The sequence below is a fragment of the Hibiscus syriacus genome, unplaced genomic scaffold (genome assembly GCF_006381635.1).
Source record: "Hibiscus syriacus cultivar Baekdansim isolate YM2019G1 unplaced genomic scaffold, ASM638163v2 tig00112856_pilon, whole genome shotgun sequence".
In the NCBI taxonomy this organism is placed as follows: Eukaryota; Viridiplantae; Streptophyta; class Magnoliopsida; order Malvales; family Malvaceae; genus Hibiscus; species Hibiscus syriacus.
The window spans coordinates 854,199-881,303 of NW_024063411.1; the positions used below are offsets into that span (position 1 = coordinate 854,199).

The following is a 27,105-nucleotide window of genomic DNA, read 5'->3' on the forward strand; positions in this document are numbered from 1 at the left end:
TAGTGCTTGTTATCCTGGTTCAAAGTACTATTTTCTTCTGTTTAGATTTAGAGAGGTTTTTAACGAGGTTTTAAATTAAGTTGATCTTTATTAATAAAATTTACCTATTGCCTATAAAAAAACCCAAAATAGAAGTATGGTTTCATGTCTTGACCCTTTTCTGCTTTTTTTTTCTATTTTCATTGCATTTTTACTATCAAATTATTATTCTTAATTAACTATTATAATTGAGATTAGAAAATTAGGAATAAAATTTATATATCATATATATATTTTTTTGTAGAAGTTTACAAAGGTTGATATCGTTACTCTTTAAAGCTGGTGAATAATAAACACTTGGTCTGAATTTTTTTTCTTTATTCTTTTAAGTATAACTTCTCACTCGTCTTTAAATTTTGTGTGTGAATCATCTCTAAAAGTATAACCCCCTAGACTCAGCCTAGGAGTTATAATTGAATCGGGGTGACCACATTGATCACATAAATAATCCACGACCGAAAATTATTTAATAAATCATTTTGAAAATATTTACCGGAAACGAAATCAAAAATAAACTCATATCACATCTTAAAATGTTAAAAATAAATATTAAATTTCATATAGTATATAATCGAGACCACACCTCCGATAACCCAACTGATTCTATAACTATATAATTTAAAAAAGGACAAAAATAGAGAGCTCATTATATCCTCTACACTAAACAGATATCATTAAATTGTGTCGGTAGGTAATAAGGAGACCTTGGTGGATATCGTTTGGTTGCTTAAGAAAATCAGGAGTCGGTTTTTTATCACGACCCTATTTCAACTTTGCCTTGGTGGTCGTTTTTGTTAGAGTTGGCTTGTTCTGAACTAAGTCCTTCATGGGCTGTTGGCGTTAAAAGTGTTAGTGTTTGTTGTCTTTATTTGTTTATTGTGACGACTAGGAGCACTGTTCTGTTTAGACTTTAATGTTTTGCTCCTAGTCCCTTGGGTTATTTTGCATTCTTGTAAGTTTGGTTTTGAGGCGTTAGTCTGCAGGGGAGTGACTTGCGTTGTTGGGTGTTTCTTTTTCGGTTTAGGTCTTTGTGATGGTTTCTTCTTCTTTGTCAAGTTGAATGTATTTTTTTCCTCCAACTAGGTTTAGGAAGGTTTTTAATGAGACATTCTACTTTGATCATGGTTTTATAATTTTATAATAAAGAATTTTTACTGAGCAAAAAAAAACAAATAACATGTAACTGGTAACATCATGATTTAATCATCAGAGTGTAGCATCATTAATACACAACCATACTTTTCGCCACATATAAACAAGATGGGAAAGTTACCATTCAAAGAGGAACTCAAGTCAGGATACAGAAAATCAGGATGAGAATATAGTTCTTCGATAAAGATCCTAAGAAGAAACAGGACGAGAATAAGTTCCACAGGTTTAGGATCCTATGCAAAATCAGGAGTACATCCATATACATGTTTAATGTGATGCAATATTTTCAGAAATCAGATATATCTAAGAACATACATATAGATATCACCATGCAACAAAATGGCATAAAATTGGTCAAGAGAACACACCTATACCAATTAACCTATACCAGCTAAGCTTTACAATTTCCATGAACGGTAGCACTAGGTCACATATCTCCAATCGAACGAGTGAAGTCGAGCTGAGTTGTACAGAGGTGATACGAACCTTCTGGAGAACGGTGGGGAGACATACGACCACCTTCAGAACATGAAATGTCTCCACTAGCTATGATGGTTTCAGTAAGAGTATAGACCCAATAAAATGTCTCGAATGAAATGAACAACAGAGAAGATATTTAAAGATCTATTGTCTTGGACATTAATTAAAAGATCGAACTCGAATTCAGTTGTGATTACAACAAAAAGGGGCCTCCTTTATTGACCTTCTATTTTGTATGTAGAGATATGAGCATTCATTGGTTGAGAGCCTTCGAACCGGTGACGAATCCAAAAGTTTAAGAATGAAGATCCAAAATTTTAATTTTCTTTTAAAAATTAATAGGTACATAAATTCCTTTTTTTCCTTAACACATTAAACTAAATTTAACTATTTTTCTCAAGTAATGGCGATGCACTTGGTCCCTATAAGGGCTTAGTGCATCTACCACTGCTTGGAACAAATACTAACTTGTATTCAGTTTAGATTTATATATACATATATAAAAGATCAAGTTTGAATTTAGCTCAGCTAGATTACAACCAATTTTCTACTAACATAGATGAACTTAAATCTATAAGATGAACCTAAATAAATAAAATCTTAAAACTAATATTTTTTTCTTTATGAGTTTAAACATGTATATTTGCCATCTATTTAAGCTTTAAGTTTTTTTTTAATCTAAAAAATAATGAACAGTAAAAAATCGTAAAATTGAACCAAATTAAATAAAAAACTATGTTTTTTTATGATATTAGGTTCGGTTCGATTTCGGTTTCAGTTTTTAAAAATCTCAGTGTTGTTAGATTCATCTTTTAAAATCAAATTGAATTAAATACACCCTTAGCTTATATTATTGCAGGGGAAATACATAATATGCCAACAAATACAGACCAGAATGCACCAATAGAGGGACTATATGCCAATATATATCGAAACCGGGCGAAACCCATATCGGATCAGATTGATAGCATCGATACCGGTATGATACAAACTACCACGATTAACAGTCGAACCTGAATAACATGGGAAAAGGATATTGAAGCTAATTCAAGTTATCTAATCTAAGCTGAATCTAACAAGTACTAGCTTTTCATTTTTGCAGAACTGATGAGAATCCTTCTTAATTCAGCTTTCTCCAAGTCTAGAACCTATATTATTCCGACCCTTAATTTTTCTTGATGTATTTGCGTCCGGCACATACTCGAACTTCCGTATCCAAAACTAGGTGATGTTTCTAAGGTTAAACAAGTGAAAACGGGCACCTTCAAAAAAAAATAAATAAACGAACACGAAGACTATATAAAAAATTCAAACAAACACGAACCGAACATGAACACCTCCAAAAATAAACAAACACACACGAACATAACCTTGTTCGTTCAAGCTCGGTTCATTTACACCCCTAAACACGCTCAGAACAATACAACGAATGAGACCATACGTCAAGATTCCGGTCACTCTCAACATCAAAAAACTTTGCACCAGCATACAAACGGAAAATCATCGAAGCAGAATATAGAGGTAATTACCTATTCAAAGAAAAAGCAAGAGTTACGCATGTGACACCATGAGTGGTTCTCGGGATTCTTCGACAGACTTTGTTTTATAGTAGAAATACAACCTGAGTTGCAGAATCCCCAAAACAGTTCCGATTCCATTTGGAACCTGAAAAACAAAGATGCAATATTAACACACGTTATTAACACATAAGATCGACAACTATTAAATCGAAAACAAGAAGCTGTCATCGATGTTAGAGGAAGCTTACATAAATAAAGGCGTCGAAGTTAAAGATGCCATAGAGGAAGAACGAGGTGCTCAACAAGAATGTTGAGAGGGAGAGATAGAATGGCATGAATTCAACACTTTTGTTCGAATTACTAAATTCTGGGAACAAAGATCATGTCATTAAAAATTTCCAAAAATAATCAAATATAAGAGGAAAAAAATACTACAAGTGCATTTGATCAACCAACTTACGATTATAAACAACGGGGAAGCAAACATTGATACGAGAGAAGCACAACTTAATAACCCAACAAAGATCCATCGCATTCCTCGGTCGGCTATCTGCAAGCTTCCAGCAACTATGACTGCCAGAAAGCCAAAAACTGCCAGTAGCAACCCAATCATCCTAATCTGCCATTAACACAAAGAATAAGACTGACAGTGGAAAACAACACCTACGTTACCCGGACTTCTCGTTTTCCTTAAAGTACTTAATATTCAACACCTAGACCAATGGTAAGAGTAGGCTCCTCATATCGTACGAGAGCACGAGAGTCCAGGCAACATGAGAACAGAGTGCACTTAAGAAAGAAATAGACTGTAACAACAAAGGCATGTAAAGATAACCTTTTTCTATCTATCGGCATGCACGATGAAGACGATAATGTAGATTATTTGAAAAACTGCACCGATTGAATTAACCGTCATAACCAGCACGTTGTCATAAGATATTGATACTGAGATTATTTTCAAAACATCAAAGCCAAATCTGGTATCCATACCCTACATAGTATCAATACCCTAGCTTGAAAGTATCGATACTAGACGGTGAATATCGATATAACCCCTTCCAAAACATGAGAAAATGAAATTTCAATGCTTACTGCAAAGTATCCATACTAAAGGGCTAGTATCGATACTAAAGGTCAGTATCTATACCATCATACATTTTAAGTTAAGGAATTTCAGGGGTTTGTAATAGGAAAATGAGGTTCCCAATAACACTATAACTACTCTCAGATAAGACTACAAGTGGGAACAATATAATGTTTAACTCAAACGTAGAAACAAATAAAAATAGGGTGACATAAAACTAGTCTTGGTTGATGCTCAGGAAATGACTCGGACACCCGAGTTCCTTTAGTTCGGGGTGTCAAAGTATAGAATCAATCCATATATCCTTATGTAGGGTGCATGACCCTTAAAACTAACTAGCTAGGGAGGAAGGTCAGACACTCACAAGGGGTAGGCTAGTCGGGGGTGTGGTGTCCAATGCAGAGATTTCGAGGGTCACATCCTCAATAGACTAGAGGGGTGCGTGAGCTCCGAGATGTAGAAATCTCTCAGTCACACCATGATGTCTATCATAGCTTTGAGAGTGTGTATCGTAAGGATACTAACTAATGTTTGTATTGGATAGATTCATAGTATTTTTACCAGTTGTTATGCATGTTTTAATAAACCCCTGTTAGAATGATTTAGTTGCTAGTGTGGCACTGGGCTAGTTAGCTCAGCCTTTGGAATTTATTTCCTTATTCAGATTCTTAGGTGGAGCACTTGAAGAACTTTTGTGCAGAGTAGACCCAGAACAGAGTACGTCTCGAGTCCTTTAATGGTCATGTATATTTGAAATTTCTATTTTGTATACTAGAGTCATGATTAGATTTGAATGATGATCGATATATTTTGTTATTATGTATGGGAGCTCCCAAATGTATATTGTTTTGTATAAATAATATTAGAGTTTCCTTTATTTTTATCATTAATTTCTTATATGAATGATCGTTTTAAATTAGGAATAATGAGAAAAAATTTTGGTTAGCCACTTCGGTGGTCCCGTGTGGCACTCTTATCGGTTGACTGTGTGTCGTACTGGTGTAGCGTGTTACATTTAGTGGTATCCTTAGTTAGTGGGCATGTATATTTGTAGATCACATTTTGTATATTTGAGTTGTAACTTATTTTAAATGATGGTTTGTATATTTTGAATCATATCTTTTGGGAGCTCTGGTTGTAATTTTTTTCTAAAATGATGGTCGTTATGTTTGCTATAAGTACTTTAAATTAGTTTTTTTTAAAGCAAACATTTTAAAAAAATCGGTTAACCACTTTTGTGGTTTCTTGTGGCATTCTAATTAGTCAATTTTGTGTCGTACTGATTTAGAGTGTTACAGAAGACAGAATGCAAACTGTAATTTAAATTCCTGATTAGGGGACATAATTTTTTGATTAGGCTGAGGGCCACCAAAATCTCATAAACGAGTTGCATGTGATATCATGTATTTGTACGCTTCGTGATCTCTACGTCTATAATGAATTATTGTTATTCTCTCTTGTAAAAGTAGACAAAGTCAAACCACGTTAAATCACATCGCTTACATATCTTGTTTTACGTTGATATCACTTTTCACAAGTTTCTAAGTGCATGCAACCATGAAAAAAAATCGTAGTTGAGGATGATTGATCTAATATATTTTAGTTTTATATTTTACAAAGCTAATAAACTAAATTAATTTAAACATTTAATATTATGATGATTGATTTGTAATATATTTTATATTTAGTTTATTTATTTATTTTTATATTTTTTTAAACTAAACCTTTTCATTTCAAATATTAAAAAGAATAACAACATATCACCATTTAAAAAGCAATATATACTTGTTTTCATTTGAATATGACTTGCTTTCCACGGCAATGATTTGATAAGAGATTGATTTTTCCACGGTATGCGAAGACTCTTGACGTAGACTTGGGTAGAATTTGCTTTTATTGATTCGCTTTGTTGACGTGGACTTGGGTATGATTTGCTTTAATTGATTCGCTTTGTTGACTTGGACTTGGGTAGAATTTGCTTTTATTGATTCCCTTTGTTGACGTGGACTTGGGTACAATAATAAAAGTATATATTAAAATTAAAATGTCGACTAAAATCATAAACTATTCAAATTACATATTAAAGTATTTAAATTCAATTCTCGTAATACTTTTAATCTTCAAATTACTCAAATGATAGGTTAAGAAGCAAGACTTGAAGTACATGGGTGATGAAACAGACAAAAAGTAGAAGGAATTTAAATACATTTCAATATACATCATAATAATATTTATAATTAATTTAATGATTTTCCATGAAAGTTGTCTATCTTTTTGTTATTTATTATGATGAAACAGACAGGGGCGGAAGGACAGCAGATGCTCATGGGAGGGTGACTTGATAAGGGAGTGTTTTTTTCCTACAGTATGAAAAGACTCTTGACGAGGACTTGGGTAGAATATGCTTTTATTGATTAAGCAAACAAAACAATTTAAATGTGTCCCATAGCTTGTTTTTTCAGTAAAATTATATTCAGTTTCGATTATTTATATTCAAAATCAATTTATAAATTGAGTTGAGATTTTCTTAAAATTAATTTAGAATAATGAAAGTATATATTAAAAATAAATTTTTGTTTAAAATCATAAACTATTCGAATTGCATATTAAAGTATTTAAATTTAATTCTTGTAATAATTTAAATATTCAAATTAGACAAATGATACGTTGAGAAGCAAGATTTGCAGTACATGGTTTGAATAATTTGCAAAACAAAATATTTAAAATGGTAAGTTACTTACGACAGGAAGTAGAAAACGATAGAGAAGAAAAATCATTCAATCGTGAAATATGGGTCCAGATTTGAAGTCTTGAAAGGAGTGTATGTTGAGACTAAGTCCTTTATTTTAGTAATTAGATATGTTAGTAATTGAATCCCTTTTAATAAGGATCTCGTTCTGACATTCAACCAATTTACAGAAGTTTATTGTTTCCCTTCCTGATAACTACCAAACACCTAAAAAAAGTTAGATCCTCTAGTGTGCTCCCTATGCACATGATATTTGTTTATGATTTTAAGAAGTATGATTGTTATATGAAATAAAACACGATTTCTGATCTCTATTCCATGATAAAAATATATATGGCTATGGATTTATGATATTACTGGTTTATGTTAACCTGATATTTCTGATTAGCCAGGGGGCTACCAAAATCTCAAAAACGGGTTGTATGTGATATCATGTATTTGTACGCTTTATGATCTCTACGTCTATAATGAATTATTGTTCTTCTCGCTTGTAAAAGTAGACAAAATCAAACCACGTTAAATCACATTGCTTATATATGTCTTATTTTACATTGATATCATTTTTCGCAAGTTTCTAAGTACATGCAACCATGAAAAAAATCATAGTTGAGGATGATTGATCTAATATGTTTTAATTTTATATTTTACAAAGCTAATAAACTAAATTAATTTAAACATTTAATATTACGATGATTGATTTGTAATATAATTTATATTTAGTTTATTTATTTATTTTTATATTTTTCAAACTAAACCTTTTATTTCAAATATAAAAAGAATAAAAACATATCACCATTTAAAAAGCAATATATACTTGTTTTCATTTAAATATGACTTGCTTTCAACGGGAATGACTTGATAAGAGTGTGTTTTTTTCCACGGCATGCGAAGACTCTGTTGCGGAAGACGGCTATCGGATAGAGCAAAATCACAACTGATAATTTGAGAAAATAAAAATGAAGATAAAAGAGACACAAAATTTACGTGGAAAACCCTTAAATAATATAGGGTAAAAACCACGGGCAATGGTAGAAGAATTTCACTATGAGAAAATAGGAATTACAATTTCTCTCTATCTACCAAGGAGAAAACAATGATAATTCTCTCTTGATAAAAAAAAAAGAAAAAAAAACAAAAAATCAGCAGCCTAGCAGCCGGCTGCTTTTGATTTTTCCACAGACTCTTGACGTGGACTTGGGTAGAATTTGCTTTTATTGATTTGCTTTGTTGACGTGGACTTGGGTGAAACAGAAGTAGAAGGACAGCAGATGCTCATGGCAGGGTGAAGATTTGTTCACCGTCCTGTTTTTGGTTTGATGTTCGGTTTATGAATGGTGTTTTGATTGGATTTGCAGTCATGTTTTTACATACATGCAACTGTGAAAAATGTCATAGTTGGTAATGATTGATCTCTAATATATTTTATGTTTAAAGTATTTATTTATTTTGAGAAACTCTTCAAACTGAAAATTGAATTTAAATACATTTCAATATGCATAATAATAATATTTTTTTAATTAATTTAATGATTTTTCCATGAAAATTGTCTATCTTTTGTTATTTATTATGATGAAACAGAAGTAGAAGGACAGCAGATGCTCATGGCAGGGTGAATATTTGTTCACTGTCCTGTTTTTGGTTTGATGTTCGGTTTATGAATGGTGTTTCGATTGTATTTGCAGTCATGTTTTTACATACATGCAGCTGTGAAAAATGTCATAGTTGGTAATGATTGATCTCTAATATATTTTATGTTTAAAGTATTTATTTATTTTGAGAAACTCTTCAAACTGAAAATTGAATTTAAATACATTTCAATATGCATAATAATAATATTTTTTTTAATTAATTTAATGATTTTTCCATGAAAATTGTCTATCTTTTGTTATTTATTATGATGAAACAGAAGTGGAAGGACAGCAGATGCTCATGACAGGGTGAAGATTTGTTCACTGTCCTGTTTTTGGTTTGATGTTCGGTTTATGAATGGTGTTTCGATTGTATTTGCAGTCATGTTTTTACATACATGCAGCTGTGAAAAATGTCATAGTTGGTAATGATTGATCTCTAATATATTTTAGTTTTATATTTTACACAGTTAATAAACTAAATTAATTTAAACATTTGATATTATGATGATTGATCTATAATACATTTTATGTTTAAAGTATTGATTTATTTTGAGATACTCTTCAAATTAAAACTATCATTTCAAATATTAAAAAACAATATATGTTGCACGAATTAAACGACCTTAATGATTGAAGGTATAATTATTATTCTTAGAAGCCTCATTTTCAAGCACCAATGACCATCACAGAGTATTTGAGCGTTTATTATCAAATAATTGAAAATATTTAAAATATATACTACTATTGTAATCAACCTAAATAAATAAAAAAATCAATATATATTTGCTTTCCTTTTTCTATCGTATGCAAAGACTCTCGACGTGGACTTGGGTAGAATATGCTTTCATTGATTAAGCAAACAAAACAATTTAAATGTTATCCCATAGCTTGTTTATTCAGTAAAATTAGTTTCAGTTTCGATTATTTATATTCAAAATCAATTTATGATTTGAGTTTGAGATTTTCTTAAAATTAATTTAGACTAATCAAAGTATATGTTAAAAATAAAATTTTGATTGAAACCAGAAATTATTCGAATTTCATATTAAAGTATGTAAATTTAATTCTTGTAATAATTTTAATATTCAAATTACTCAAATGATACGTTGACAAGGAAGATTTGCCGTACATGGTTTGAATAATTTGCGAAACAAAATATAAATTAAAATGGTAAGTTGCTTACGACAGCAAATAGAAAACAATAGAGAAGAAAAACCATTGAATCGTAAAGTATGGGTCCAGACATGAAGTCTTGCATTTTAGGCCTTCCATTTTGTGCAGTGTATTGTGGTTGGTACCCCATATTTCTTATCCAAATTATTTAAAGGCACTGATGAATCCGCCCTTTTAGCCTTAAAATCCCATATAACTCATGATCCACATAATCGCATAACCCAGCTGTTTCTCTCTTCATGATTTACATTATACCCACACCCAACCTTATGGCAAAAACTCCCTTCCTCCCTCTTATGTTTCTGCTGCTATTTGCTACCTTCAGAGCTACTTTTTCTGCCAACATAACCACCGATGAATCCACCCTTTTAGCCTTAAAATCCCATATAACTCATGATCCACATAATCTCTTAGCAACCAACTGGTCCACTTCTATCTCTGTTTGCAATTGGATTGGTGTCAGTTGTGGATCCAGACACTACAGAGTCACTGCTCTGGATTTGTCAAGTATGGATCTCACGGGCACCATCCCATCTCAATTAGGAAATTTATCTTTCCTTGCCTCCCTCAGCATTGATGACAATAGTTTCCATGGCTCTTTACCTACTGAGTTAGCCAATTTGCATCGGCTGAAGTATTTGAACTTTGGTAACAACAGCTTCAGTGGAGAAATCCCATCATGGTTTGGTTGTTTTGCTCATCTTCAAAGCTTGTTGTTGTACAGTAACAACTTCACGGGTGTTATCCCGTCCACTCTTGGCAATTTGTCAAAACTTGAAACGTTGGACTTCTACAACAACAACCTCGAAGGACAAATTCCTGTGTCTATGGGAAACCTTTCAAACTTGAAACTGCTATACCTCGATGAAAATCATCTTTCAGGTCCATACTTTTCTCTAAATGCCCTATCTATTTCCTTCCTTTCTGCCACATATAACTTTATTTTCACTAGTAAAAAGTTTATTTCATAACTAACGTTTTCATTGCAGGCCATCTACTCTCACTTGAACAATTCCAAATTTTTTCTTCATTTTTGTTATCTATTTTTTATATACACTTGGACCATCATCCAATTATCCAATATCAAATTAGGGCAGACTAAATGAATAAGTTATTATAACCTACATATTGAAATAAGTTGTATCATTAGTCTTCTCTAAATCAATTACCTTACAACTATTTGGAGTTTTCATAAGAAGTAAAGTAATTTAATAAAATTTAATTTTTTTTAAAAGAAGGAAAATAAATGCAGAACATCAACCTATAGCGCTGAAAAAAAGGGATCTAAATTAATTTCCAATGTACTTCTCTCGCATACATAAATTTTTATAATAGTGATTTCTTGGGTAAAAATGTATTTGGATTGAATAATTTCAAATATTTGCAACTTTCATAAGTTTAAGGGTTTGTTAGAAATTAAAAAAAATGGAGAGAACGAATGCCTCTTGTCCTCGACATAGAAATTAAGGGTTTGTTAGAAAAACTATTAATAAATTATGATATATTTAATTTTATATTTAAGGTGAATTTCAATTATTTAATAGAAAACCAACTTATCTCGAGAACATTAATCTTTCTTCTAACTACTTAAAAGGCGTAATATCATATTTTTTTCAGATTTTATATTTTTATTAGTCTTAAATATATTTTCATCAGTTAAAAGATGTTTTATAACTAACAATCTCACTGCAGGCCATTTACAGCCGGGAATATTTGATAAACTATCTAAATTGCAAAAATTAAGATTGTCTGGGAATCAGATTTCTGGTAGCATTCCTAATAGTTTATTCAAGTGCAAAGAGTTGAGGTATTTATTCTTGGACCACAACTCTATGGAAGGAAATATACCCATGGAAATTGGAAATTTGACAATGCTCCAATCTTTGCATCTTGGTTACAACAACCTCAAAGGTAAATAATTTCTCATTTGCATTTTGTTCTCCTTTATTTCGTTAGTTGTGTTATGCCTAATTTTAATAAACCAGTTAAAAATGACAACCTCAACTTAAGTTTGACGTCAAACCTAATGGCAAAAATGACGGTAAACTTCAATTTTTGAAGCATAAGTTTAAACAATATCATCAAGCTATCATTTGATGTTAACCCAATTTAAAGAAGAAGAAAAAATGTTGTGATTAATTATAAAAACATTTTTATTAAATTGGGTGTTGACGATATGAAATAATTGGTTAAAGTTTAGACTGATACAAATCTTCTAAATTTGATCATAGTTTAAGGCTGTTATTTCCATTGTGCCAATTGAAGTTTGATTATTTATTTTGCAGGTTCTATTCCTTCATCAATCTTCAACATTTCCTCTTTGCTAAATATTTCTCTGGGATACAACAATCTCTTTGATTCTCTTTCTTCCAATACGTTCGATTATCTTCCTCAATTACGTCATCTTGAATTGGGTGGATGCCAACTTTATGGAAGAATTCCAATGAGTTTATTCAAATGCAAAGAGTTGGAATATATACATTTGGGTAGAAATCATTTGGAGGGAACCATACCATTAGAAATCTCAAATTTAACTTCACTTAAAGTTTTCGTCATCCAATTCAACAACTTTTCAGGTAAGTTAAATGACTCATCCTGCTTTAATAATGTTCTTAAATATAAAAGATGTAACAACCCAAATTTTTACAAAATAATAGTTAATTGAAATTTGAGGTTAATTGTAAAAATTGGCGAAAATTGGGGACTAAATTGAAAGATTTTAAAATTTGGAGATTGTTTTAGAGTTAAAGAAAATTCAGGGACTAAGTCCTGAATTTAACCAAAATAATTAGGTAGATGTGGGTGTTATATGCGTGCATTTGGTTTCTGAAAACAGAAACCAAATGCTCCCAAATTATCTTCTCCCAACGCCTTTTTCGACCACGATTCCGGCGCCGTCCGAATTCCGATCGTCGTTTTGAAAACACCGTTGTGTTCATCATCAAGCGAGGAACAAACCCTTCAAATTAATTGAAGTGAAACGCTGCCAAACGTCGAGAATTTTCAGTCAAAGCATCATCGTTTTTTTTAGCTCTATCGCCGGGAAAAACTTAAATTCACCGTCGATCGTTGTTCCGTTTACGACACCTCCTGCACCATCGTGTTCCTTGTGTCGTTGCGAGTCCGCCGGTGTCAACCTTGTTCGTCGTCGACGGCCGCGCGTGAGGAGGTGGAGCAGTCAAAGATTCGGCTGAGTTGAAATACGAGCTCTCCGCCGTTCAAAAATTTGAACCGATCGTTGTAAGTATCTCGAAATCGCTCAAAATAATTTTTAGAAATTTTTTCGGGATTTTTAGGGCCCCGGAGGACGCCTCACGCGCCACACGCGCCGCCGCAGGGCGAGTGGCTGCTGGAAACCGGTTTAACCGGTTTTCAACCGATTCTGACCGGTTTGACCGGTTTCAACCGGTTCGAACCGGTTTGACCGGTCTGAATCGGTTTGACCGGTCTGAGCCGGTTTGACCGGTCTGACCCGACCCGACCGTTGACCCGACCCGACCCGACCGTTGACCCGACCCGACCCGAACGTTGACCGTTGGCCGTTGACTTTCTTTGACCAAAACTTAAAATGGCTTTGACCGAGCATTAAACGACCATTAATCTTTTCCGAGTATACCTATCCTGATAGTTTTCGACGTGCCAAATCCGTTTCCGTGGTCTGTTTTGTCAAATTCGAATCCGAAGGTCTCCAAATCTACGGTCAAAGTGGTTGACTTTGACTTTGACCAAGAATCTGAATTTTCAAAAAGTCATACTTTATGTTTTTCGACGTCCTGATTCCGATTCCGCAATCCGTTTGGCCAAATTCAGACTCAAAATACCCCAAAATGATAGTCAAACCCGAAAAATGCTTATATACTTAAGAATTCTAGCTTTGAACAATTAAGTAAGATTTGGGGCTGATTAATTATTATTGTTTGAAGGTACAAGAGACTCTCCGGATCGTTCGATAGCTCGACCCAACTCTTCTAGATCAGTTAAACCACGTATACCAGTATTCACTCGTAAGACTCGTAAATTTTATGATTTTAGAGATTTATTTATGTTACCCATTAGTAATATAGTGATATTATAAATTAGGTTCGAAAACTGTAGCAGAGCGTGGTAAAACCAGCAATCAGTAGATCCACGATTTGAACATATTATCGAGGTGTGTTCCCTATTTATTACTGATCTGTTTTATTTGTTTTAATATGTGGTGCACTGAATTCTTTGGTTTTCGTATTATTGATGCACCGATTTAATGTGATGATTTATGGATTATGACTGTTATCTGATAATTGTTTTGAAATGGTATATGATTACCATGTTTATGGATTTATGGAATTTATAACACGGTGCAATTGAATTTTTGGAATACGAATTTATAAAGTACAGCTCTGATCAAGCTGGAAAATTTTACGGACCTAATGTGACTTTTAGGTAGGCTCTGCGGCCCTGAGATCATTCTCGGGTAGGCCCTGCGGCCCTAAGATGTGTTCTTAGGTAGGCCCCACGGCCCCAAAATCTATCTTGGGTAGGCTCTCAGGCCCTAAGATGTTCCCTTAGGGTAACGCTTTTTAAAGAGATTTACTGCAGTATAATTTTATGAGACTTTTTGGACTATGATATGTTTAGTGTACCTATAGTTATTTTATGGTAATGTTGGGACACACTGAGCCTAGCTCACTTTTTGGAAATATTTTCCCCCTTTCAGATACTGTTGGTTAGATACCCTGGATTGAGCACTTGGAGGATCAACATATCTCTTGAAGTATATCTGATTGTAATGTTTTTACCTTGCAAGTTGACTTTATTTTGTTGACATGGACCTTATTTTAAAGTATGTGATTTTAATATGATGACACTTTTGCTATTACTATTCGGTTTATCGTGATTTGATTTTTTTTAAGATATGTTTTAAATTAATTTATTACTTATTGATATTATATTTACAAGTTGGGTTTTGATAGTATGATTTATTATAATTTCATGTCATTATAATGTGATTTTACATTGATTTAATAACGGTTTTGGAAAAATGTCTTTAATAACCATAATGTGATACACTAGACTTAGTCGAACGCATAGGCCGGGTCTAGGGGGTTACATTTATTGGTATCAGAGCTTTTGGTTTTTAAACCTCGGACTGTGTATGTGTCCACATTGAAAATATGATTTTGAAATATTTACAAAACGAGTTACTAAGGCCAGGTCACAAAGTTATTAAATTTTTAACTGTGTTCGAGACTCCAAGTGCTTATCTAACCCTAAGTTTTATCTTCTGTAGCAAACTTGAGATCCACAAAAAAATGAGTGCTAGACGTGGTCGTCGAACTAGCCGTGGACGAGGTCGAGTGGCTAGATTTGCAGATCCGATCGATGAGATACGAGTAGATCCCCCACCTCCGATAGGTGATCCTGCTCCTTCGACCCCAACGAATCTGCCTCCTACCGATGGTATTGGCATGACTACACCGATCATAGGAGCGACCGATATTGAGCCAGAATCTACCGGAGTTGCTTTGGATGAGACTTTTGGTAGACAGTTTCTACAGTTGATACAGGGAGCAGTCAGAGCTGCTGGTGTTGTATCTGAGGTTCCTATTTCGCAGACTCTAATTGCTAATGGGGTCAGGACTTTTGGAGGACAGCTTGGAGGAATTCCTACTGAAGCAGAAGATTGGCTACAGGATACAGAAAGACGCATGAATCAGTTGGGTTTGGACTCAGCAAAGAGATATTTGGGGGCAGTAGCGATGTTAGATGGAAATGCCCACACATGGTGGGAGTCAGTGACCAGTAGTGTTTCTACTGATCGTTTGACATGGGATTTCTTCAAGGAGCGCTTTCGGAGCCGATTCTTGGGTGAGCGCTACTTAGTCCAGAGACAACAGCAGTTTCAGGACTTGGTTCAGGGTGATATGACTGTTTCAGAGTATGAGATAGAGTTCTTGAAATTGTTAAAGTATGGAATCAGTCTGGTGCCTATCGAGAGAGATCGATGTCGTAAATTTGCCTTTGGACTCAGATACGAGCTACGTAGGCAGGTGGTAGCCCTTCAAGATGAGATTTTTGATGTGCTGGTAAACAGAGCCAAGGATGCTGAGGAGATGGATGCGTTAGCTTCTGGTAGAGAGCGTGTTGATCAGGAGCGATCTAGGAAATCTTTTGGCCCTACTGAATCGTCCGCACAGTCTGGTAAGAGGACTCGTACTTCAGCCCCTCAGAGGAGCAATACACGCTTCAGGCCTACAACATCATCACCTTCAGCTGTTAGTAGAGGTGGTTCTTCGGTTCCGATTCTAGTGCCTCAGTGTGACTTTTGTGGGAAACGACACAGAGGAGAGTGTTATAGGAAGACCGGAGCATGTTTTCATTGTGGATCTAGTGGACATTTTCGGAAGGATTGTCCTCAGCTAGCTTCGTCTGAGCGGACCGCTACCCAGACTCCTGTGCGTTCTCAGACAACAGTACAGACTCCAAATAGAGATCGTAGCCAAGTAAAGGCTCGTGGTTCAGCGTCCAGGACAGACAGTAGAGCCCGACCTCAGCAAAATAGAGGGCCAACAGTTTCTGAGGCTAGACAACCAGCCTTGGTTTATGCCACTAGACATCGTGATGACAGAGATGAGCCTGAGGTTATTGCAGGTACATTTACTATTTATTCAATTCCATACTTTGCACTATTGGACAATGGCTCCACCCACTCCTATGTATCGAGCTCAGTATCTAGAAACCTTCAGATTTCGATCGAGAACACTAAAAATACTGTTACAGTTACAAGTCCAGTAGGACAAGCGGTATTAGTGAATAAGGTATTTCGGCGTTGTCCTTTGGAGGTGCAGGGAGAAATTTTTCTCGCTGATCTTATGGAGCTTCCTCTAGAGGAGTTTGATCTAATTCTTGGGATGGATTGGTTGAATAAACACAAGGTAAATCTGGATTGCGAGTACAAGCGAGCTACCCTGAAGACTTCAGATGGTCGGACTGTTGTGTTAATTGGTGAACGGCGTGGCTATCTCTCCAATATAGTTTCAGCGATGGAAATTGATCGTATGATCCGAAAGGGATATGAGACGTTCATTGCCTGTATTTTGAACACTAAAGGTGCATTGTCCACAATCGAGGAGATTCGTACAGTTAGCGAGTTTCCTGATTTTTTTCCTGAGGAGTTGCCTGGGTTACCTCCTGATAGAGAGGTAGAGTTCGAGATTGAGACTTATCCGGGATCTTCACCTATTTCTATGGCACCTTATCGTATGGCTCCAAAGGAACTTAAGGAGTTGAAAGTCCAATTGCAAGAATTATTCGATCGAGGATTTATCCGACATAGTACTTCACCATGGGGAGCTCCAGTTCTATTCGTGAAAAAGAAGGATGGGTCGCTAAGATTATGTATTGACTATCGGAAATTGAACAAGATGACGGTCAAGAATAAATACCCATTACCCAGGATTGATGACTTATTTGATCAATTGCGAGGAGCTACTGTATTCTCTAAGATGATCTTCGTTCGGGGTATTATCAATTGAAAGTTAAAGGATCTGATGTTGCAAAAACGACCATTCGCACTAGATATGGTCATTATGAATTTTTAGTGATGCCTTTTGGTTTGACGAACGCTCCTGCAGCTTTTATGGATTTGATGAATCGGGTGTTCCGACCATATTTGGATCAATTTGTGGTGGTCTTCATTGACGATATTCTGATCTATTCTAGTACTGAGGCAGAGCATGACGAGCATTTGAAGATCGTTCTGCGGACTTTGAGAGAGCATCGTCTATATGCCAAACTAAGCAAGTGTGAGTTTTGGCTTCAAGAAGTGTCATTTCTGGGGCATATTATTTCTGCGCGAGGTGTTCAGGTTGATCCCAGCAAGATAGAGGCTATTATGAATTGGAAACGACCTAAGAACGTATCTGAAATCCGCAGTTTCTTGGGCTTGGCTGGTTATTATCGACGTTTTGTTGAGGGCTTCTCGATCATTGCTTCTCCTTTGACAAAGTTGTTAAGGAAGAATGTGTTGTTTGACTGGGGCGAGGCACAACAGGAGAGCTTTGAGAAATTAAAGGCGGTTTTGACTCAAGCACCGGTGTTGATTCAACCGGAGTCCGGGAAGGATTTTACAGTGTATAGTGATGCTTCACATTCAGGACTTGGTTGTGTTTTAATGCAGGAAAGTAAGGTGGTGGCTTATGCATCCCGTCAGCTGCGGCCGCATGAGAGTAATTATCCTACTCACGATTTAGAGTTGGCAGCAGTAATTTTTGCCTTGAAGATTTGGAGACACTATCTTTATGGAGAGAAGTGTTACATCTTCACAGATCATAAGAGCTTAAAGTATCTTCTGACCCAGAAGGAACTTAATTTGAGACAGCGTCGCTGGTTAGAGCTTCTAAAGGATTATGATTGCGTGATTGATTACCACCCTGGTAAAGCTAACATTGTAGCAGATGCTTTGAGTCGAAAGACGGTATCGGAGTTGAGGTCTTTAATGGCCAAGATGAATTTATATGACGATGGCACTTTGTTAGCAGAATTGCAAGTTAAGCCGACCTTGGTTGATGAGATCAAAGCTAAGCAGCCCCTTGATAGCTCCTTGCTTTCCATCTTTGAGCAAGTAGAGCAGGGGACAAACACAGATTACACAATTGATCAGGATGAAGTTTTATGCTTTAAAGGTAGATATTGTGTGCCTGATGACGCTGAATTGAGGCAGACTATCCTTACTGAGGCTCATAGTAGTCCATATGCTATGCACCCCGGAGGAGATAAGATGTATCGGAATTTGAGAGAGAGGTATTATTGGACTGGTATGAAGAAAGACATATCTGACTTTGTGGCTAGGTGTTTGACTTGTCAGCAAGTTAAGGCAGAACATCAACATCCATCAGGTTTGTTACAGCCTATCAAGATTCCTGAATGGAAATGGGAGCGTATTACTATGGATTTTGTTACTGGCTTGCCTATGACTCCTTTGAAAAAAGATTCAGTTTGGGTGATTGTTGACAGACTTACAAAGTCAGCTCACTTTATTCCTGTGCGAGTAAATTATACTTTGGATAAGCTGGCAAGATTGTATATTTCAGAGATTGTCAGATTGCATGGTGTTCCATTGTCTATTATTTCTGATCGAGATCCGAGATTTACTTCGAGATTTTGGAAGGCGTTACATACGGCTTTGGGAACAAGATTGGATTATAGTACATCCTTTCATCCACAAACTGATGGTCAATCTGAGAGAGTAATTCAGATTCTGGAGGATATGTTGCGGGGTTGTGTAATCGATTTTCATGGTAGTTGGGAGAACTTTTTGCCTTTGGCTGAATTTGCTTACAACAACAGTTATCAGACCAGCATTCGTATGGCACCTTATGAAGCACTCTATGGGCGTAAATGTCGCACTCCGATATGTTGGACTGAGTTGCGTGATAGGAAGACGTTGGGACCTGAGTTAGTGCGAGAGACGGAAGACACAGTCAGATTGATTCGTGACCGTCTGAAAGAGGCATTTGATAGGCAGAAGTCTTATGCAGATCAAAGAAGGAAAGATATACAGTTTGAGGCTGGAGATCAGGTCTTTTTAAAAGATTCACCCTGGAAGAAAGTATTGAGATTCGGGCGTAAGGGTAAATTAAGTCCAAGATTTATTGGACCATTTCGTATCTTGAAGAAGGTAGGACCTGTTGCATACCAGCTTGAGTTGCCCTCTGAGCTCAGTCGTATTCATGATGTCTTTCATGTATCAATGTTGAGGCGATACCGTCCAGATCCAAATCACATCATTCAGGTTGAGAATGTAGAGCTGAGACCTGATTTGTCATATGAGGAGGAACCCATCCATATCTTAGAAAGAGATGAGCGAGTTCTTCGGAATAGGCGTATTCCAATGGTCAAAGTTCAATGGAGTAATCGAGGCCCCTCAGAAGCTACTTGGGAGACATTGGAGTCAATGGAAGCTCAGTTTCCTCAACTATTCTTATAAGGTAAATTTCGAGGACGAAATTTCTTGTAGAGGGGGAGAATTGTAACAACCCAAATTTTTACAAAATAATAGTTAATTGAAATTTGAGGTTAATTGTAAAAATTGGCGAAAATTGGGGACTAAATTGAAAGATTTTAAAATTTGGAGATTGTTTTAGAGTTAAAGAAAATTCAGGGACTAAGTCCTGAATTTAACCAAAATAATTAGGTAGATGTGGGTGTTATATGCGTGCATTTGGTTTCTGAAAACAGAAACCAAATGCTCCAAATTATCTTCCCCAACGCCTTTTTCGACCACGATTCCGGCGCCGTCCGAATTCCGATCGTCGTTTTGAAAACACCGTTGTGTTCATCATCAAGCGAGGAACAAACCCTTCAAATTAATTGAAGTGAAACGCTGCCAAACGTCGAGAATTTTCAGTCAAAGCATCGTCGTTTTTTTTAGCTCTATCGCCGGGAAAAACTTAAATTCACCGTCGATCGTTGTTCCGTTTACGACACCTCCTGCACCATCGTGTTCCTTGTGTCATTGCGAGTCCGCCGGTGTCAACCTTGTTCGCCGTCGACGGCCGCGCGTGAGGAGGTGGAGCAGTCAAAGATTCGGCTGAGTTGAAATACGAGCTCTCCGCCGTTCAAAAATTTGAACCGATCGTTGTAAGTATCTCGAAATCGCTCAAAATAATTTTTAGAAATTTTTTCGGGATTTTTAGGGCCCCGGAGGACGCCTCACGCGCCACACGCGCCGCCGCAGGGCGAGTGGCTGCTGGAAACTGGTTTAACCGGTTTTCAACCGGTTCTGACCGGTTTGACCGGTTTCAACCGGTTCGAACCGGTTTGACCGGTCTGAATCGGTTTGACCGGTCTGAGCCGGTTTGATCGGTCTGACCCGACCGTTGACTCGACCCGACCTGACCGTTGACCTGACCCGACCCGACCCGACCTGACCGTTGACCGTTGACCGTTGACTTTCTTTGACCAAAACTTAAAATGGCTTTGACCGAGCATTAAACGACCATTAATCTTTTCCGAGTATACCTATCCTGATAGTTTTCGACGTGCCAAATCCGTTTCCGTGGTCTGTTTTGTCAAATTCGAATCCGAAGGTCTCCAAATCTACGGTCAAAGTGGTTGACTTTGACTTTGACCAAGAATCTGAATTTTCAAAAAGTCATACTTTATGTTTTTCGACGTCCTGATTTCGATTCCGCAATCCGTTTGGCCAAATTCAGACTCAAAATACCACAAAATGATAGTCAAACCCGAAAAATGCTTATATACTTAAGAATTCTAGCTTTGAACAATTAAGTAAGATTTGGGGCTGATTAATTATTATTGTTTGAAGGTACAAGAGACTCTCCGGATCGTTCGATAGCTCGACCCAACTCTTCTAGATCAGTTAAACCACGTATACCAGTATTCACTCGTAAGACTCGTAAATTTTATGATTTTAGAGATTTATTTATGTTACCCATTAGTAATATAGTGATATTATAAATTAGGTTCGAAAACTGTAGCAGAGCGTGGTGAAACCAGCAATCAGTAGATCCACGATTTGAACATATTATCGAGGTGTGTTCCCTATTATTACTGATCTGTTTTATTTGTTTAATATGTGGTGCACTGAATTCTTTGGTTTTCGTATTGTTGATGCACCGATTTAATGTGATGATTTATGGATTATGACTGTTATCTGATAATTGTTTTGAAATGGTATATGATTACCATGTTTATGGATTTATGGAATTTATAACACGGTGCAATTGAATTTTTGGAATACGAATTTATAAAGTACAGCTCTGATCAAGCTGGAAAATTTTACGGACCTAATGTGACTCTTAGGTAGGCTCTGCGGCCCTGAGATCATTCTCGGGTAGGCCCTGCGGCCCTAAGATGTGTTCTTAGGTAGGCCCCACGGCCCCGAAATCTATCTTGGGTAGGCTCTCAGGCCCTAAGATGTTCCCTTAGGGTAACGCTTTTTAAAGAGATTTACTGCAGTATAATTTTATGAGACTTTTTGGACTATGATATGTTTAGTGTACCTATAGTTATTTTATGGTAATGTTGGGACACACTGAGCCTAGCTCACTTTTCGAAAATATTTTCCCCCTTTCAGATACTGTTGGTTAGATACCCTGGATTGAGCACTTGGAGGATCAACATATCTCTTGAAGTATATCTGATTGTAATGTTTTTACCTTGCAAGTTGACTTTATTTTGTTGACATGGACCTTATTTTAAAGTATGGGATTTTAATATGATGACACTTTTGCTATTACTATTCGGTTTATCGTGATTTGATTTTTTTTAAGATATGTTTTAAATTAATTTATTACTTATTGATATTATATTTACAAGTTGGGTTTTGATAGTATGATTTATTATAATTTCATGTCATTTATAATGTGATTTTACATTGATTTAATAACGGTTTTGGAAAAATGTCTTTAATAATCATAATGTGATACACTAGACTTAGTCGAACGCATAGGCCGGGTCTAGGGGGTTACAAAAGAGTTCTTTATCATTGAATTTTTTTAATTATATTGTCCTAATTTATTTTAGCTTTTCAATTATTTTATTAACATAGTAATATTCTTGGCTCTTAAAAAAATAGTACAACTTTTAACTATTTGATTAGTCCAAACTTCTGCAACGTATATAAAATGTCTTCAATTGACGAAAATGATAAAACGCATTCATGTCTTGCAATTGGATGTGGAGATCAAGAAACCAATTGTACGTATTCCATAAGTCATATTATTTAATATGAGACAAATAGAGTATGTAAGTTCTAGTTCTAGTTACGGAAAAATAAAATTACCCAAATTCTAAAAAAATAAGCATAAAGATACTCAATCACACTACTATACTCATCAAGACATAATATACGTTTTTTGTCAAATTATTTTTTTATTAATTTAGTTATATATTTCAGGTACAATTCCATCGGTTATTGGAAATATAACTTCTTTAGAGATCATTAGTTTTTTGGATAACAACTTGACAGATATAATATAACTTTCATTCCTCTTTTTGTTGTTATTTTTTTCTTGAATTTTTGTTGTTATTTTGTTATATATTTATTAATTAATTATAAGATTTTTTTTCATTTGATGTGTCCTTTGGTATTCAAACATAAATAATTTAAATATTAGACTCATATATATCCATTCTAAAATGATTTCAATTTTAAAAAAAATTCAACTCGAAATGAACTAAACCAATTTTCCTTTGGTTTTTTTCAATATCAACTTTTTTTTTTCGCTGGAAAATTTTCTGTCCAAAATTTGGCAATTTGTGAATGTCATGTAATATAAGTGAATTTTTCAAAAATACATTTTCTGATGCAGTCACAAAGATGGTATTTGTTATACATACCCAGCTGTTAGAGAGTGAACTGATTTTCTGTTGTCGTCTTTTTGTTTAATGAAAAAAATATCTAAAATCCTTTTAAAACCAATTATATATTTTACTACAATTTAGGCTCCATAAATGATGATATTGGTTTCATCTAAGAAATGGCCTGATCTTGTTAAGTAAATTAAGCAATCGTGCCTATTGGCTATACGCGTCATGCATGTTTCAAAAAATTTCAAACATCTAATTCTAACTCTATTCCATATTTTCTGCAAGGTCGTATTCCTTCCTCATTATGCAATTTAAGTTCCCTTCGTATGCTCTCTTTATGGAACAACAGTTTGGATGGAACAATTCCGGAATGCTTTGGCAATTTGAGTTATCTTTCGGTGCTTGACTTAGGGATGAATAATTTTCATGGTAAAATACCTGAAAATTTTGTTAAAGGTTGCTCGATACTCAGTTTTCGAATCAACAACAACCAAATAGAAGGGTCATTACCACGATCTTTGGGTAATTGTAAAGACTTGAAGCTTCTCGATGTTGGAAACAACTATTTGAGTGACACTTTCCCAAACTGGTTAGGAAATTCGGATCAGTTACAAGTGCTTGACTTGAGATCAAATAGATTTTATGGTAAGGTGAATAGCTCTGATGTTACCTTCACTCGTTTGCGTGTCATTGATGTTTCTCGTAATAACTTCAGTGGCTATCTACCTATGAACTTTTTTGAAAATTTACATGCCATTAGAGAAGTGAATGAAAAGAAAGTTAAACCAGAGTACATGAGGGATGCAATAGATGGTGGAACAACATATACTGTGCTAGGTTTATCTTTTACAACAAAAGGGTTGGAAACAGAGTTTGAGAAACTATCAACCATATGGACAGTTATCGACTTTTCCAACAACCAATTCTCAGGAGAAATTCCTAAGACACTTGGCGAGCTTCATTCACTGATTGTCCTAAACCTCTCTCATAATTGTTTAACAGGTCCTATCCCATCATCATTTGGTGATTTGTCGGAGCTTGAATCATTAGATCTCTCATCAAACAAGCTCCATGGAAGAATTCCAACAGAGTTTAAAAATCTTGGATTCTTGGAGGTGTTAAACCTTTCCCATAATAATCTAGAGGGGCCCATTCCTCAAGGCAAACAATTTGATACTTTCAATGATGATTCCTACGTAGGAAACCTGGGTTTATGCGGACTGCCATTGTCAAAAAGCTGTGATAATGATGAGAAAACTCCAGTCAGATTTGATAGAGATGATGATGATGATGGAGTTAATTGGAAATTTTCAATATTGATGGGATATGGATGTGGATTGGTGCTGGGACTGAGCATGGGATACATTGTATTCACAACTGGGAGACCATGGTGGTTCATTAGACTGTTCGAGAGAGTTCAACAAAGATTTGCAAAAAAAAGGTGAAAAAGAGAACTCTTCGAGGGAATTTTGTTGCAGAACAAGCAGTTGAGAGAGCTGAAACTTCATTGCATGCTGGTAGGCAGGCCATCGTTTCCTTGCTGCTATATGCTTTGGGTAGTTGTTAGTTTGTTGTGTGAAGGGGGTGTTCCTTATGTTCTGGAGTGTACTGTTTCTTCTATTAGTCCTTGTTATCCTGGTTCAAATTACTATTTTCTTCTGTTTAGATCTAGAGAGGTTTTTAACGAGGTTTTAAATTAAGTTGGTCCTTATTAATAAAATTTACCTATTGCCGATGAAAAAAACCCAAAATATAAGTATGGTTTCATGTCTATACAACGAATGAGACCATACATCAAGATTCCGGTCACTATACACCTCAACATCAAAAAACTTTCTACCAGCATACAAACGGAAAATCATCGAAGCATAGAAATGGAATATAGAGGAAATTACCTATTCAAAGAAAAAGCAAGAGTTACGCATGTGACACCATGAGTGGTTCTCGGGATTCTTCGACAGACTTTGTTTTATAGTAGAAGTACAACGTGAGTTGCAGAATCCTCAAAACAGTTCCGATTCCATTTGGAACCTGAAAAACAACGATGCAATATTAACACATGATATTAACACATAAGATCAACAACTATTAAATCGAAAACAAGAAGCTGTCATCAATGTTAGAGGAAGCTTACATAAATAAAGGCGTCGAAGTTAAAGATGCCATATAGGAAGAACGAGGTGCTCATCAAGAATGTTGAGAGGGAGAGATAGAATGGCATGAATTCAACACTTTTTGTTCGAATTACTAAATTCTGGGAACAAAGATCATGTCATTAAAAATTTCCAAAAACAATCGAATGTAAGAGAAAAAAATACTACAAGTGCATTTGATCAACCAACTTACGATTATAAACAACGGGGAAGCAAACATTGATACGAGAGAAGCACAACTTAATAACCCAACAAAGATCCATCGCATTCCTCGGTCGGCTATCTGCAAGCTTCCAGCAACTATGATTGCCAGAAAGCCAAAAACTGCCAGTAGCAACCCAATCATCCTAATCTGCCATCAACACAAAGAATAAGACTGACAGTGGAAAACAACACATACGTTACCCGGACTTCTCGTTTTCCTTAAAGTACTTAATATTCAACACCTAGACCAATGGTAAGAGTAGGCTCCTCGTATTGTACGAGAGCACGAGAGACCAGGCAACATGAGAACAGAGTGCACTTAAGAAAGAAATAGACTGTAACAACAAAGGCATGTAAAAGATAACCTTTTTCTCTCTATCGGCATGCACGATGAAGATGATAATGTACGTTATTTGAAAAACTGCACCAATTGAATTAACCGTCATAACCAGCACATTGTCAAAAATTCAACTATTTTTTAGGCCTTTTTGCTACTAATTTTTTTAGGCACGTGCTTTTTTTAAGCCGAAAATTCAAGAAAATAACTTTAAGACAAAGGGTGCTGAGCTGGCAAGTCCCACCCAATTGTCAATCTTATCTGCTCCGCATGAGACATTTTAAACCATATCTAATGATAATATAATAATTACTAGTGCCGTATTAGTTTATTTTAGGGTAAACTATACAAATGAGACTAATGTTTAGGTAAGTATTTGTTTTCTTCACTAAACTTTTAAAAGTTACAAATTGATCATTAATATTATCAATTTGTAACAAAATGATCACTAACGTTATCGACTTGTCAGTTGTTAACACCCATTACTGTGGCAGTCCACGGTGGTTAATAACATAGCGGATGAGCTAAATTGATAACTCAACATGATAGGTGGACTGTCACGTTAGTACCATGGACCATCACGTCAACACCGTAACGGTCAAATGACGAAAAACATTAGTCAAAGGGTCACATTGGGTTTGTTTTCTAAGTTGAAGGGACATATTGAGAGAAAATATAATACGATGGTCACATTGATTTTTCTCAAAAGTACAAGGACCTTTTATGTCTTTTTGCCTTAATCTAACTAAGAATAAGAGTTCACTCAATGAAGATAAAAAAAACCACATGATCGACGGTGAAATATATAAGACATTCTTCAATATTTAAACAGCTGTTCATAAAAATCAAAATAATAACAAAGTAAATGAGATAAAATTGAGAAATTGTTTACTTTCGAGGCTGTTATGATCAAGATACAAGACCCTTTGCACTTAATAAATTCTTTGGAATTCTACCAGTTATTTAATTCCAATTTAAATCAAGTACTTGTAACTTATAAAGATTGTTGTCAAATATTCCTCATGGTAGATCGCCTGCAATGAGATTATTGATTGTAAATGTCGTAACCGGTTTTTCGTCTGGGCACGAAATATTATACTTGGCTGGAAAATTGATGTGAATAAATGGTTTTAAAAATAATTTGGGAGTCGCCATCGGCCTTTTGGGTCAGGTAGGTCGAATACCTAAAAATTATTTTTTAAAAGAGTTTTAAGAAAACATCAAATAAAAAAATGAACTGATCTGCGTTTATAACCAAAAATTCGTTCT

General features: G+C 35.3%; 1 protein-coding gene across 1 annotated transcript; it reads right to left on the reverse strand.

The window, feature by feature from the left end:
* Window positions 1-3,132: 3,132 nt before the first annotated feature.
* LOC120183943 (bidirectional sugar transporter SWEET2-like) lies at window positions 3,133-25,957 on the reverse strand. Its single transcript, XM_039188534.1, has 4 exons — window positions 25,865-25,957; window positions 25,489-25,647; window positions 25,277-25,396; window positions 3,133-3,336 (listed from the first exon to the last, which is right to left on the reverse strand). The coding sequence occupies exons 1-4, from the start codon at window positions 25,943-25,945 to the stop codon at window positions 3,223-3,225; spliced, it is 474 nt and encodes a 157-aa protein (XP_039044465.1). The 5' UTR covers window positions 25,946-25,957; the 3' UTR covers window positions 3,133-3,222.
* Window positions 25,958-27,105: the final 1,148 nt, after the last annotated feature.

Excerpts from the sequence above, each read along its gene's own strand:
- LOC120183943 (XM_039188534.1), bottom strand. The coding sequence starts at position 25,945 with ATGACGGTTAATTCAATTGGTGCAGTTTTTCAAATAACGTACATTATC. Across the intron at positions 25,648-25,864 it reads ATGCCGATAGAGAGAAAAAG|ATTAGGATGATTGGGTTGCT; the intron begins GTTATCTTTTAC and ends TGTTGATGGCAG. Across the intron at positions 25,397-25,488 it reads CTTCCCCGTTGTTTATAATC|AATTTAGTAATTCGAACAAA; the intron begins GTAAGTTGGTTG and ends CTTTGTTCCCAG.